At 40.6% G+C, this 13,447-nt stretch overlaps 1 protein-coding gene across 2 annotated transcripts in view; it reads left to right on the top strand.

The window, feature by feature from the left end:
- The window catches only part of si:dkey-191m6.4 (rho GTPase-activating protein 22), a 48,956-nt gene that overhangs the window by 25,888 nt on the left and 9,621 nt on the right, over positions 1-13,447 (top strand). For both annotated transcript variants that reach the window (XM_034860887.1, XM_034860886.1), the window contains exon 4: positions 9,839-9,967. In XM_034860887.1, coding sequence (XP_034716778.1) covers positions 9,839-9,967 — 129 coding nt within the window. The remainder of the gene's footprint in view (positions 1-9,838; positions 9,968-13,447) is intronic.

The following is a 13,447-nucleotide window of genomic DNA, read 5'->3' as shown; positions in this document are numbered from 1 at the left end:
AAGTAAAGTAGAAATATCAGAAAAATCTACTTGAGTACAGTAACGAAGTATTTGTACTTCGTTACTTCCCATCTCTGTCATGAACACAACACAACACAACCTTCTGCCACAGGCTCAGATGCCTTCAGATGAAAGGTAGAGTGGGACTATATAGAGGCAGTAGGCTTAAATAATAACAGAACATGCATAAACACACACACACACACACACACACACACACACTCGTGCGTTGTGTTGTGTTAAAGGTCCCCAGTGCACTTTTTTTTCCATGGCTATGGATTTACCTACAGGTCTTGTCTATGAAGCAGATGGAGGCATCATGGGAAAAAGAACAGCGTCATAACTGACAGAACAGTGTGAAATCATCATTATTGAATAGTTAGCATTCATAATAAATAAGTGTGGCCAGAATAAAAAATCGCCATGTGTGGATGTACATTCAACACAATAACCTGGCAGTCCGTTCTAAATGTTGCTCAGTGGGAGCTCATCTCCAAGCCTGTAGGCATGAAGAAAAGGGGGCAAATAACTGTGTATTCTAAAATATTCTTTGTATTTAACGGCTGACTCAAGGCTTTAAGCCCTCTGTTTGTGGTAGTGTGAAGCAATTAAGCCATCTGGAAAACAGCCCACACACAAAACACACTTGTGTCTGTGCAAACGTGACGGCTTCGTCTAATTCGTTATGGTGTTAGCCATTTAGGCAGTTCGCACACTGTCCATGCACTCACACACACAGGATTTTTCTGTGTTTCAGAAATGCTATTGTTCTGATAAGCAACATCAGAGTTCACACGGTTACAGTTACCCTTGCACATTGACATATGTAATAGTAACACAACTATATGTTGCCTATTATGTTAATCTTCATTGGGTCTGTTTGTAGCCAGGTGTTTGATCCATAGCCTTCAAAAAGCATTGCAAATAGGGAGGTCTAAAGAAAAATATGACACATTAACATTCTCAGATACTGTGATTTTAGATGCACCCATGGGGAGAGTGATTTTTTTTAATGTTTCTATTAAAAAGGACAGTTAGGAATTTGGAAACACACTCACTTTCTTGCTGATGAAAAAATGTATACTACTCTTATGTCTGTACGCTAAAATACCAAGCTAGAGCAAGCAGGGTATTAGCTTAGCCTAGCATAAAAACTGAACACAGTGAGAAACAGCTAGCAGCACCTCACATTTCGGGTTGTGTATGAATTAAACAAACAAGATATAACGTGCTAATAAGTAGACTTAAAGGTGGTGGAAAACATTGACAGAGCCGGGCTTGCTCTTTCTCCCTGCTTCCAGTCTTTGTGCTAAATAAAGCTTGCTGGCTGTATGCAAATTTGCGTTTCCTAGGACGGCTAAGACATGTCCTGCCCCACTCTGCCTTACTCTCCCTCTGATTGGTTTACCCTGGTATTCTTGCCTTAACCTTTAACAATCTCACTCGCCATGCCTAACCAATCCAACCAACTAAGGCAAAGAGTACTAGCCTATCAGATGCGGAGTAAGGCCGGTCATACCTTCTACATCCTATAAACGCAGATTTTCTTAAACTATAGATTTGAGGGGGGAGTCAATCCACTCATCTAACTCTTACCAAGAAATCAAATGCACCAATGTCCCAAAAATGCCAAACTATTTCCTTTTTGATATTATCTTATAGCTGCACTAGTTTCTGCTTTATGCTTTGTAACTGTGCGTAACATGGCTCAAGCGCGGCGTTCGTCGTGTGACTGGTCATGATTGTTTTCCTTAGATGGCGCCTGCCTGTACATGTGAACGGTAGAGTCTTTGTAAACTGTAAACTTACAAAGTTCTTGTTGCTGCTGTTTACATGGAGGGAGCCTTGTTATGCTACCATGGAAGTGTGGTGCTATTTTGAGCCTTGTTAGTGGTATAGAAATAGCGATTTCTTTTTACTTCACCAGTGCCCCGACTACTACCGTTATAAGCTAATTAGCGGTTTGCGCTAAAACTGGTTCCATTCGATTAGCATGAAAACATATCCCAGGGAACGGTCGACTCGGTACCCATGTGTCATTGACCCCTAGGTTCATTTTGCGCTGAAATTGTCCTTTAAGACTTTTTGCAGTGTAGGCCTATACTCCGACAGTCATGCTTTAACCACCCACAGGTACCCTTTTACACTGCAAATGTGGATAAATGGGATAATAAACATACATTGCCATTTACACTATGAAAAAGAATGCAACTTAACAAGAGATGCTTAATGTATCTTGAATGTATTATAATGGTTCATATTGTGTGAGATTGATTTTCTGTACATAATTTAACTATTTAGCATCCATCTTAGTTTTTTCAGTAATTGTTGCTGTAAGGATTAATCAAAGCAAAGAAGTTAGTGCTGGCGTGGCTTTTCTTGAATCTTGGTTGAATAAAAACGTTAATAGGTGGAACAGTCAGTTCAGGTATGGTGGTGGCCAAAAACATTTGCTAAGAATAACTAGGTCCACAGAATATGTCAATTGTAGATTATTTAACAAGACCCCAAAACAACCTCAGGCAGGTTCTCTCTCTGTTTGGTTAATATTTAGAAAGTATTGTCTTTGCTTAATTAGTTTAGTTAAAGCTATAGACCCTGGAGAATGTGCTTTCTGTAACCATGTCAAAAGTGTTGTTACCATGTCTCAGCTCAGTTTTCAGAACAAAAAAAAAAAGTCTCTTCATAAACAGATAAAATGGAAAATGAGGACTAAAGAGTTGAATTGAAGCACACGTCAACTACATGCTTGCACTCTATAAGCTTAGGCTAACTGGCATTTTCAAGAAATAGAAAGACCCATAATCAGACTTCCTGTGAACAGCAGGATACATTTTGGGAAATAGTAATCGGTAACAGAAAGTGCAGATGATTCCATTCATACGGTTCTGTGTGATCCTGGAACAAGTGGGAAGAATCCAAAGTCTACACTGCCCTCATCTCACAGAGATTGATGGCTATTGTCTGTCAGTGTGTCTGTCTGTGTGTCTGTCTGCCTGTCTGTCTGTGTGCGTGTGTATACAAGTTTGTTTGGCAAAGATTGGAGGACAGCCCATCTCCCTGGTACTATACACACACACACACACGCACACACACACACACACACACGCACACACACACACACACACACACACACACACACACACACCCCAATGGAGAGAGAGGGAGAGGCCGAATGAGAGAGAAAGAGCCTTGTTCCACTCCTCCTCAGGGATTTGCTTCTCCCCAGGGGGGCTGAGGGAACGAACCTGCTGCCCACACTGTTAAATGAAAGAAACAGGAAGAAGAGAGTGAATGAATGGACACAATTAATGAGTGAAGGGTAGGAAGTGGGACTCGTTTGACGAGTTTTGTTTCTCGGCTGGCAATCGAGCATGCCTCACTGGCAGGATCTGGCCATTGGTGCTACCTGCGGACTGATCTGCTTCCAAACGGGCAAAGCGTTGACGGAGAAGCCGCTTCATGCTGCAGCTTTAGGCCAGAGCCGACCCGGTCCCAGCTGCAGCTTACTCAGACATGGGGCCGGTGTGCTGCAAGCCGGGAAGACTGGAGAAACAACATCTCCAAGGTAACGGGAAACAGATGCTGGAGATTTTGAACCCGTGTTGTAGAGGCTGGAGCGGAGCACGTGAGTACCTTTGAGACGGATAGAAGATCAGACATACAACCTCTTCTTTATGACTATTAGTTTTATATCGATCAAGAGAAAATCCAATGAGACTGAACGTATTTCCTTTGATTCATGAAATTCCATCGAATTTTACTGTTTCTCTTTCACTTAATTCGGATAAAAACGTGTGGATGTGTGATGGATAGCTATAGATACAGTATGTTTGGCTACTGCTGACTACAGCACTCATACTGTGAGTCACACGCTGTATACAGTGAGGAAAAAAAGTATTGGAACACCCTGCTATTTTGCAAGTTCTCCCATTTAGAAATCATGGAGGGGTCTGAAATTGTCATCGCAGGTCCATGTCCACTCTGAGAGACATAATCAAAAAAAAAATAATCCAGAAATCACAATGTATGATTTTTTTAACTATTTATTTATTTGATACAGCTGCAAATAAGTATTTGAACACCTGAGAAAATCAATGTTAATATTTGGTTCAGTAGCCTTTGTTTGCAATTCCAGAGGTCAAACGTTTCCTGTAGTTTTTCACCAGGTTTGTACACACTGCAGAAGGGATTTTGGCCCACTCCTCCACACAGATCTTCTCTAGATCAGTCAGGTTTCTGGGCTGTTGCTGAGAAACACAGAGTTTGGGCTCGCTCCAAAGATTCTCTATTGGGTTTAGGTCTGGAGACTGGCTAGGCCACGCAAAAACCTTGATATGCTTCTTACAGAGCCACTCCTTGGTTCTCCTGGCTGTGTGCTTCGGGTCATTGTCATGTTGGAAGACCCAGCCTCGACCCATCTTCAATGCTCTAACTGAGGGAAGGAGGTTGTTCCACAAAATCTTGCAATACATGGCCTCGGTCATCCTCTCCTTAATACAGTGCAGTTGCCCTGTTCCATGTGCTAAAAACACCCCCAAAGCATGATGCTACCACCCCCATGCTTCACAGTAGGGATGGTGTTCTTGGGATGGTACTCATCATTCTTCTTACTCCAAACACGGTTAGTGGAATTATGACCAAAAAGTTCTATTTTCGTCTCATCTGACCACATGACTTTCTCCCATGAATCCTCTGGATCATCCAAATGGTCATTGGCAAACTTAAGACGGGCCTTGACATGTGCTGGTTTAAGCAAGGAAACCTTCCGTGCCATGCATGATTTCAAACCATGACGTCTTAGTGTATTACCAACAGTAACCTTGGAAACGGTGGTCCTAACTCTTTTAAGGTAATTGACCAGCTCCTCTCGTGTAGTTCTGGGCTGATTTCTCACCTTTCTTAGGATCATTGAGACCCCACGAGGTGAGATCTTGCATGGAGCCCCAGTCCGAGGGAGATTGACAGTCATGTTACGCTTCTTCCATTTTCTAATGATTGCTCCAACAGTGTTTTTTTTTTCACCAAGCTGCTTGGCAATGTCCCCGTAGCCCTTTCCAGCCTTGTGGAGGTGTACAATTTTGTCTCTAGTGTCTTTGGACAGCTCTTTCATCTTGGCCATGTTAGTAGTTGGATTCTTACTGATTGTATGGGGTGGACAGGTGTCTTTATGCAGCTAACAACCTCAAACAAGTGCATCTAATTTAGGATAATAAATGGAGTGGAGGTGGACATTTTGAAGGCAGACTAACAGGTCTTTGAGGGTCAGAATTCTAGCTAATAGACAGGTGTTCAAATACTTATTTGCAGCTGTATCATACAAATAAATAGTTAAAGAATCATACATTGTGATTTCTGCATTTTGTTTTAGATTATGTCTCTCACATGAGAGACATAATCATGCACCTGGACATGCACCTACGATGACAATTTCAGACCCCTCCATAATTTCAAAGTGGGAGAACTTGCAAAATAGCTGGGTGTTCAAATTCTTATTTTCCTCACTGTATATTGTGGTGGGAGCTTGTTGTGTCAACAGCAGTGCTTGCGGGATGAAAAACATGAGGTCAGATCTGAAGAGAGCCTGTAAGGCCAGGGGTCTCTGGTTGTATTTTAGTATTCACCGGGAAGTTATCCATGAGTATCTTTAGTCCGGCCAATGAAGTGGTGTATTTTGCATTGTGTGCATCGATTTTGTACGCTTTCCTTCCCTTTTTTGTTGATTCTTGCATATTTTTCAGCACTATAATTACAGTCCTGCAAAATATGTCCTTTCTAGACTATTACATTTTGTTAAGAAAGGTGAAAAAAGTAGCTTGAGTAGTTAAGTGCCAAATGGCTCGTTTATACTACTTGTGAAAACAGTCAAGGGTGAAGGGTTCAACAAGCTGAGCAGAAATCCTAAAATGCCGATTGTCTATTAACTAACAATACAAAGTAACAACAATATTTGAATTCTCTCAGACACACAAGCTAGAATGCCATTTCTCTCTCTCACTATAATAATAATAATAATAATAAGCGGCACAGAGGTTGTTTAGAGTTGATACCCATACAATTCATGGCACCAAATCCTTTCAACAGGCTTAAGTTTTATGCTGTAAACATTCCACTTTTTCATAGGCTCAAATGTCAACGCCTGTCTGAAGATCACTAGGTGGAAATTAAATTGATCCTGAGACTTTGGAAGAAAAACTCAGTTCAACATCTGCAGTCAGTGTTATCTTAATTGGCTTCAAATAGGAACTTTGTACTCCTCATCCATCAAGGCTTGGATGTTTTGGAGTCTGTCAGCTTTCTCAGGATTGATTCTAAGTGTCTCTGTCTCTGTCTGTCTGTCTGTCTGTCTGTGTGTGTGTGTGTGTGTGTGTGTGTGTGTGCGTGCATGTGTGTGTGTGTGTGTGTGTGTGTGTGTGCGCGTGTGCGTGTCTGTCTGTGTGTAATCAGGGCATATAAAGGAAGTGTTCGATGTACCAAGGCTCCTTAGTGTCTAAGTTTTAAATCACCCTTTTAATTTACCTCTTTTCTTCAGGGCAAATTGGTCGTTTAGGTAATATTGTGCATATTCTCATACAGACAATATGCATTTACGAGGGCAAAATATCAAATAATGCAACATCTTTGGTTCACTATTTCCACTCCACTGGAGCAAATCTGAAGACAGACCACAGTGTTGTTTATCATGACAGTGTGACTTTGCAAAGCTGGGTGACAATGGCACTTAGCTTTATGGCACCACTGTTTATATTTGGATTCCCTCCTTGCAGCTTATTGACTGGGACAACAATGACTGGGACTGTGGCAACACACCATCCAACACTAAGGGCTCAGACCGCAGGGAAACAGAGGACATATGTCCCACATTATTTAAACGTGCAGCAGAAGAAAACAGTCAATGCACGAAGGTGATGGCTTCAACATAGTATGATATATTTGCGGCCTATGGTGTTAATGGGGTTTTTAATCCTGTTGATGATGTTGACTGTGCTTCACAGTGTTTAGTTTCATATGCAAGGCGTGTGTGAGCTCTGCACACCTCACTATGTTTATTAAGACCAAGAATTTAAAAAATTAGGCTTCCTCTTCTTGTGCACTCATTGAAAGCTGCTCTGTATCACAGTGCCAAGCAGCTTAATGCCTCGAATGAAATTCAAACTGGTGCCATATAGTAATTACAAGACAGGGCAGGAGGGTTGGAGTCCAAACACTGAGAATGCATGACAGGACAATTGTGCCATCTAGTGTTGAGAAACTTTTACAGCACATTGGTTTTAATCTGAAGCAACCCTAATTGATTTCTGTTTTTAATGCAATTTTTGGGGCTCCCTGGTAGCTCACCTGGTTGACTGTTGGACCCATGTACTACAGTGGCCCAGGTTTGAGTCCGGCCCGATGCCTTTGCTGCAAGTTGTCCCCTTGTCCCCCTCTTTTCCTGTCTTCAGCTATCCTTTCAAATAAATGTTTTTAAAAAGCCCAGAAAAAGAATCAGCAGTATAACCGTCATTTAATTCAGTGTTAATTAATATTCTCTTGTAACTGCTTATTTCAAGATAAAATACCAAATATTTTTTTATTGTACACCTTCTTAAATATGTCATCCCCCATCTCTCTCCTCACTTTCCTGTCTACATCTGTCTTCTCGACTAAAATTCCATAAGCCCCCCCAAAAATCTTTAAAAGTGCCCTGCCACACGTATTTCATTACTTTGTGGTAATTTCTGAAGTTCTACAATGGACTCTACATTTTTTGTGGAAAAAAATGCATAGGGTACCTTGTTTTAAGCCATTCTAATGTGGTATAGAAAGCCGGCAGAAAGACTCAATTTGTGCCAGGTCTCATTAATATTCAACAAGCTAAGCTGCTTGACTGTGGTTGGCTAACAGATAGCCAATGAAAGCCTGGCTATCAGCATCCTTTTCCCAGTGCAACTGGGCGAGTTTATGAATAGTAATGAGCTCAGGCAACATGACGTCAGACTGACCAGCTGTTGTTATTGGTCTGATTTCTCCTCTTGTTCTTTCTCAGTGGCTAGATAGATAGCTGACATAGGAGGTAGCAGTTCATTTTCCCTTTCATCACATTACACAAACACATATGGACCTAATATATTTCAAAAAAACAAAGAAAAATTTCTATACGGTCATTAAAATGAACATTGGACTAAATCCAGGCATCAATTTCTGAATTAAAATATTGTGTAGGGCTGCAATTCAGTTTGATGATGATGCACAATGATGTATTATTTTGTGTCTCTGGTGCTTTTACACATACAAACTTGGAGAAAAAAAACTATTCATGCTGTTTTGAGTGAGATACAGTTTCTGAATGTCCTCTGCCTTCAGTCTCCAGGTGAGCTGTTCAAAATCTGCACGGTTTTCTACGTAACTAGCCGTGACAAGATGGCTATCCTTAGCATAGCTAGCTCATTCTCAATGCAAAACACTGCTGCAACACACACTAGTTCACCATAATCTCCAAAAGAACTACGTTCATGTCCCTGTTCTGCAGGTATTCCAAAAGTGCCTTTTGTTTAGAAGAAGTCTCCCAGCTAATCCTGCCTTGTACTGACCGAAGTTATCTAGTTGATGGGATCTTACTTCGGTATTGAGCAAGTGCAGCTCCCAACAACTCTGTAGCTAAAACAGAGACCTTAACATACAGGGTGAAAACAGGATCTGCAGAATTTAGCAGTACAACTAAAATATGGTGTTTTTGAAAATGAGACCATGTAAACCTATTCTGGTACAACCTCAAAATACAACTATGAAACTGAAAATTAGCATAATATGGGTGCTTTAAGCAAAGTAGCAAATTATCAACCCAGGGCCCGACACCTCCTGACCCTTATGCGACCATGGCCATATTGTCAGAAAAAAAGAAAAGATGAAAAGGTTGGGCCATGATGTATGGAAAGCTACAATGTCTGATCATCAACATACCACTGGTTTAGTTCTACAGTGGGGCTCGAAGGTTTGGGCACCCCTAGTAAAATTTTGTATTAATGTGCATGAAGAAGCCAAGAAAAGATGGAAAAATCTCCAAAAGGCATCAAATGACAGATTAGACATTCGTGTAATATATCAAAAAAAGTTTTATTTCCATCATTCACACTTTCAAAATAAAAGAAACCAAAAAATGGCGTCTGCAAAAGTTTGGGCACCCTGCAGAGTTTCTAGCGTGCACTGCCCCCTTTGGAAAGCTGAGACCTGACAGTGTCATGGATTGTTCTCAATCATCGTCTGGAAAGACAAGGTGATATCAATATTAAGGTTTAAATGCCCACACTCAGCTGACCTTACCCCAACAATCAGCAACGTGGCTTCTTCTAAGCAGTTGTCTAGAAAACTGAAACAGAAAATAGTTGACGCTCACAAAGCAGAAGAAGGCTATAAGAAAATAACAACGCGTTTTAGATGGCAATATCCTCTGTAATTAAGAAATGGCAGTTTCCAGGAACAGTGGAAGTTAAAGGGTTAGGGTTGCATTGCAGCCAGTGCCACAGGAAACATTTCACGAGTAGAAGGAAAAATGGATTCAATCAAATTTCAGCAAATTTTGGACGCTTACTCGATGACATCTGTGAATGATGGAAATAAAATCTAACTATTTGTGACATATTTTACAAATGTCTAATCTGTCATTTGATGCCTTTTGGAGATTTTTACTTCTTTTCTTGGCTTCTTTGTGCACAATATTACAATTTTTTACCTGGGGTACCCAAACTTTCGAGCCCCACTCTATAAGAAATGCCAGTGTTCTGGCAAATACATATTTGAAATCACTTGTATACTCACCCCTACTTTCTGTCTCCTTCCTATACATCGTTTGTCCGTCCAGGTGGAACAGGAGAGAAGGACCGGGCCCCGATCAGCCATGAGTCCTTCCTGCTCATGGCAAACTCTCAGAATGACATGGATGACTGGGTCAAGGCCATACGGCGGGTCATCTGGGCGCCTTTTGGAGGAGGTAAGGCCAAACCTTTGAAATGAACCACGAGAAACGCAATCACTTATAAAAACATAGACAGACTTTCATCCTTAAGCTTGTCTGACCTCATAGGAATGGAGGACAATTACAACTCAAGGCTGTTCTAATAACGGCTGGATAACGGTACTCAATACCTACCGGAATAACCCAGTACAGAGCAGGGCTGGGTACTGCTAATTATTTCTTAAATTGATTTGATTCCGATTTACAAGGTCTCAATTTGATTACATTTCAGATGCTAAAAAAATAAGATTAAGAAAATGTAAGTTATAATACCAAATTGCTTGGACATATGAGATTCTCAGAACGTCTGCTGTAATTTGTACAAGCTGTTGCAAATCAAAGTTTCCCTGTACAATTCATTGGCTCATGAATAATTGCAATCAACAATATAATGGTCTCTTATGACCAGGTTATGGACATAAGAGACGATTATGTCCAGCTACAAAAAGGTCTGAATAGTGCTTTTTCAGAGAGAATAACAATTCTGTTCATCATAACTTGTTTTTCAAATCTCTTACAAAGCCAATAATCATAAAAAAGAGCACCATACTATGAAAGGAAGTCTAGGATTCACAGTATTGCTGAAATTGGAAACCTCTCTGGTGTCTCCTTATTATACTTTATGAGTTACAAACTTGAGCCCGACCAAAAAAAGTATCACCCACCCGTACCGGGTCTCATTTCTTTAGCCTGCCGTTAATTCTCACCCTGAAGTCTCTATTCCTGGTGTTTAACTACTATACAGGGTGCTTCTATTGGGTGCTGTTTGTTTTGAGCTTGTCGAGTAATAAACTATAAGGATCAGCAGTAGGGCTGCACAATGAATCGCAAATGTGTTAAAACTGTAATATGTACTAGTACACTATTCAAATTGCAGGGGAGCACAATATTTGTTGAAGGCAAAAAAATGTGTCAAACCATTCTGAATGTATTACTGTGGTGCTGCAAAGAAGTCCCGGCCTACAAATCGTACCCTACAGACTAAAGAAAAAATCTTTGTTTGGATCAGATTCCCACAAAACTCACAATAAAGCAAAAATGTTCATTCCCTCCAATATTGTTAATCATAATCGTAATTTCAGTCAAAATAAGATATTTTGCTTTTATTGTGCAGTGCAGCCCTAATTGGCAGAGCATAGATGTCCTGGATGCAGCTTAGCCTGCGAATTTGAATCTAGTCAAACAGAGTTTCTTTGAGTCCTACAAAGTCTTTTTCCCCTCTCCATGGAGCATGGAGCCTGTGGTTAATTCTCACCCTGTCTGCTGTGGTTGGGCTGCCCAGCTAATGTAGGCTACTTGACTAGAGGCCAGAAAAACAACCAGGCCTGTCTGTCTGGGTGTGAACCGGGACATAAGGAGCAGCTGAACAGCATGGTGTTGGGTTACAAGGTATATTAATAGGGGGATAAATGTAGAATAACACACCAGTGACGTACTGTACGACATCACCGGTCTCATTTGAAACTTCATTTTGAATGAGTCAGTTTTTAAGCTCTGTTGGCAGAGGGCGGACAGGGGTGCCAACTACCAAAGCTATACTTAATGATCATTTGTATTTCATCATTAGTTTCATCAATAAATATATTCAATTCTGCCGATTTCAAGTTTTATTAGGCCAAAATGTATGTCTGACAATTACAGAAAAAGGCTATACATTTGCATATGTGAGAAGGTGTAACACTAAAAGTATTAGCAGTTAGAAAAGAATAAAAATAATTATACTTTTTTGTTGTGAACACTAAAATGTTATACTGCTGAACCCAAGCGTTATCATCCAACTCTGTGTGTTTCTAACTGTTTGGTATAATGGCACATTTACTGTATGGTTAGTGGTAGCCACAGTTTGTGCCTCTAATGTATTACTATTACATTCTCGGAGCTAAACGTCCCTTTTTTAATGTATATACAGTGGTGTGAAAAAGTGTTTGCCCTCTTCCTCATTTCCTGTTCCTTTGCATGTTTGTCACACTTAAGTGTTTCGGAACATCAAACCAATTTAAACAATGGTCAAGGACAACACAAGTAAACACAAAATGCAATTTGTAAATGAAGGTGTTTATTATTAGGTGAAAAAAAATTACCCCAAGAGCGCAGCGACAACTCATCCAAGAGGTCAAAAAAGACCCCACAACAACGTCCAAAGAACTGCAGGCCTCACTTGCCTCAGTTAAGGTCAGCGTTCATGCCTCCACCATCAGGAAAAGACTGGGCAAAAATGGCCTGCATGGCAGAGTTCCAAGGAGAAAACCACTGCTCAGCAAAAAGAACATCAAAGCTTGTCTCAATTTCTCCAAAACACATCTTGATGATCCCCAAGACTTTTGGGACAACATTCTGTGGACCGATGAGACAAAAGTGGAACTCTTTGGAAGGTGTGTGTCCAAGTATATCTGGCGTAGAAGGAACACTGCATTTCATAAAAAGAACATTATACCAACAGTAAAATATGGTGGTGGTAGTGTGATGGTCTGGGGCTGTTTTGCTGCTTCAGGACCTGGAAGACTTGCCGTGATAAAAGGAACTATGAATTCTGCTGTCTACCAAGACATCCTGAAGGAGAATGTCCGACCATCTTTTCGTGTACTCAAGCTGAAACGAACTTGGGTTCTGCAGCAGGACAATGATCCTAAACACACCAGCAAGTCCACCACCGAATGGCTGAAGAAAAACAAAATGAAGACTTTGGATTGGCCTAGCCAAAGTCCTGACCTGAATCCTATTAAGATGTTGTGGTATGACCTTAAAAAGGCCGTTCATGCTCAAAAACCCTCTAATGTAACTGAATTAGGACAATTCTGCAAAGATGACTGGGCCAAAATTCCTCCAGGACGCTGTAAAAGCCTCATTGCACGTTTTCGCAAACGCTTGGTTGCAGTTGTTGCTGCTAAGGGTGGCCCAACCAATTATTAGGTTTAGGGGGCAATTACTTTGTCACACAGGGCCATGATGGTTTGGATTTTTTTTCACCTTTGATAAATAAACACCTTCATTTACAAATTGCATTTTGTGTTTACTTGTGTTGTCCTTGACTATTGTTTAAATTGGTTTGATGTTCCGAAACACTTAAGTGTGACAAACATGCAAAGGAACAGGAAATTAGGAAGGGGGCAAACACTTTTTCACACCACTGTATAAACACCCAGCAATCTTTCCAAAGCCAATAAGTTGTTCAGCCTAGAAGGTATTTTCTAAATTCTAATCATTTTGGTGTAAAAATATTTGGCCTGTTTTTAACCTGTTCCCAATCAAAAATGGAAGCCAGAAATACCATGATGTGTCCTAGCTTGTGTGTATGATAAGGACCAACATGTGTCACTTTTATTATATATTTTTAAACATGTTTTATCATTTTTTCTTGTGTCTTACATAGGCCTACAATAAAGAATATACACTCACCGGCCACTTTATTAGGTACACCTGTCCAACTGCTCGTTAACACTTAATTTCTAAGCAGCC

Source organism: Etheostoma cragini, chromosome 21 (genome assembly GCF_013103735.1).
Source record: "Etheostoma cragini isolate CJK2018 chromosome 21, CSU_Ecrag_1.0, whole genome shotgun sequence".
NCBI classification, from domain to species: domain Eukaryota; kingdom Metazoa; phylum Chordata; class Actinopteri; order Perciformes; family Percidae; genus Etheostoma; species Etheostoma cragini.
Note: the sequence above shows the minus strand (reverse complement) of the source record. Positions and strands in the feature narration are given on the sequence as shown.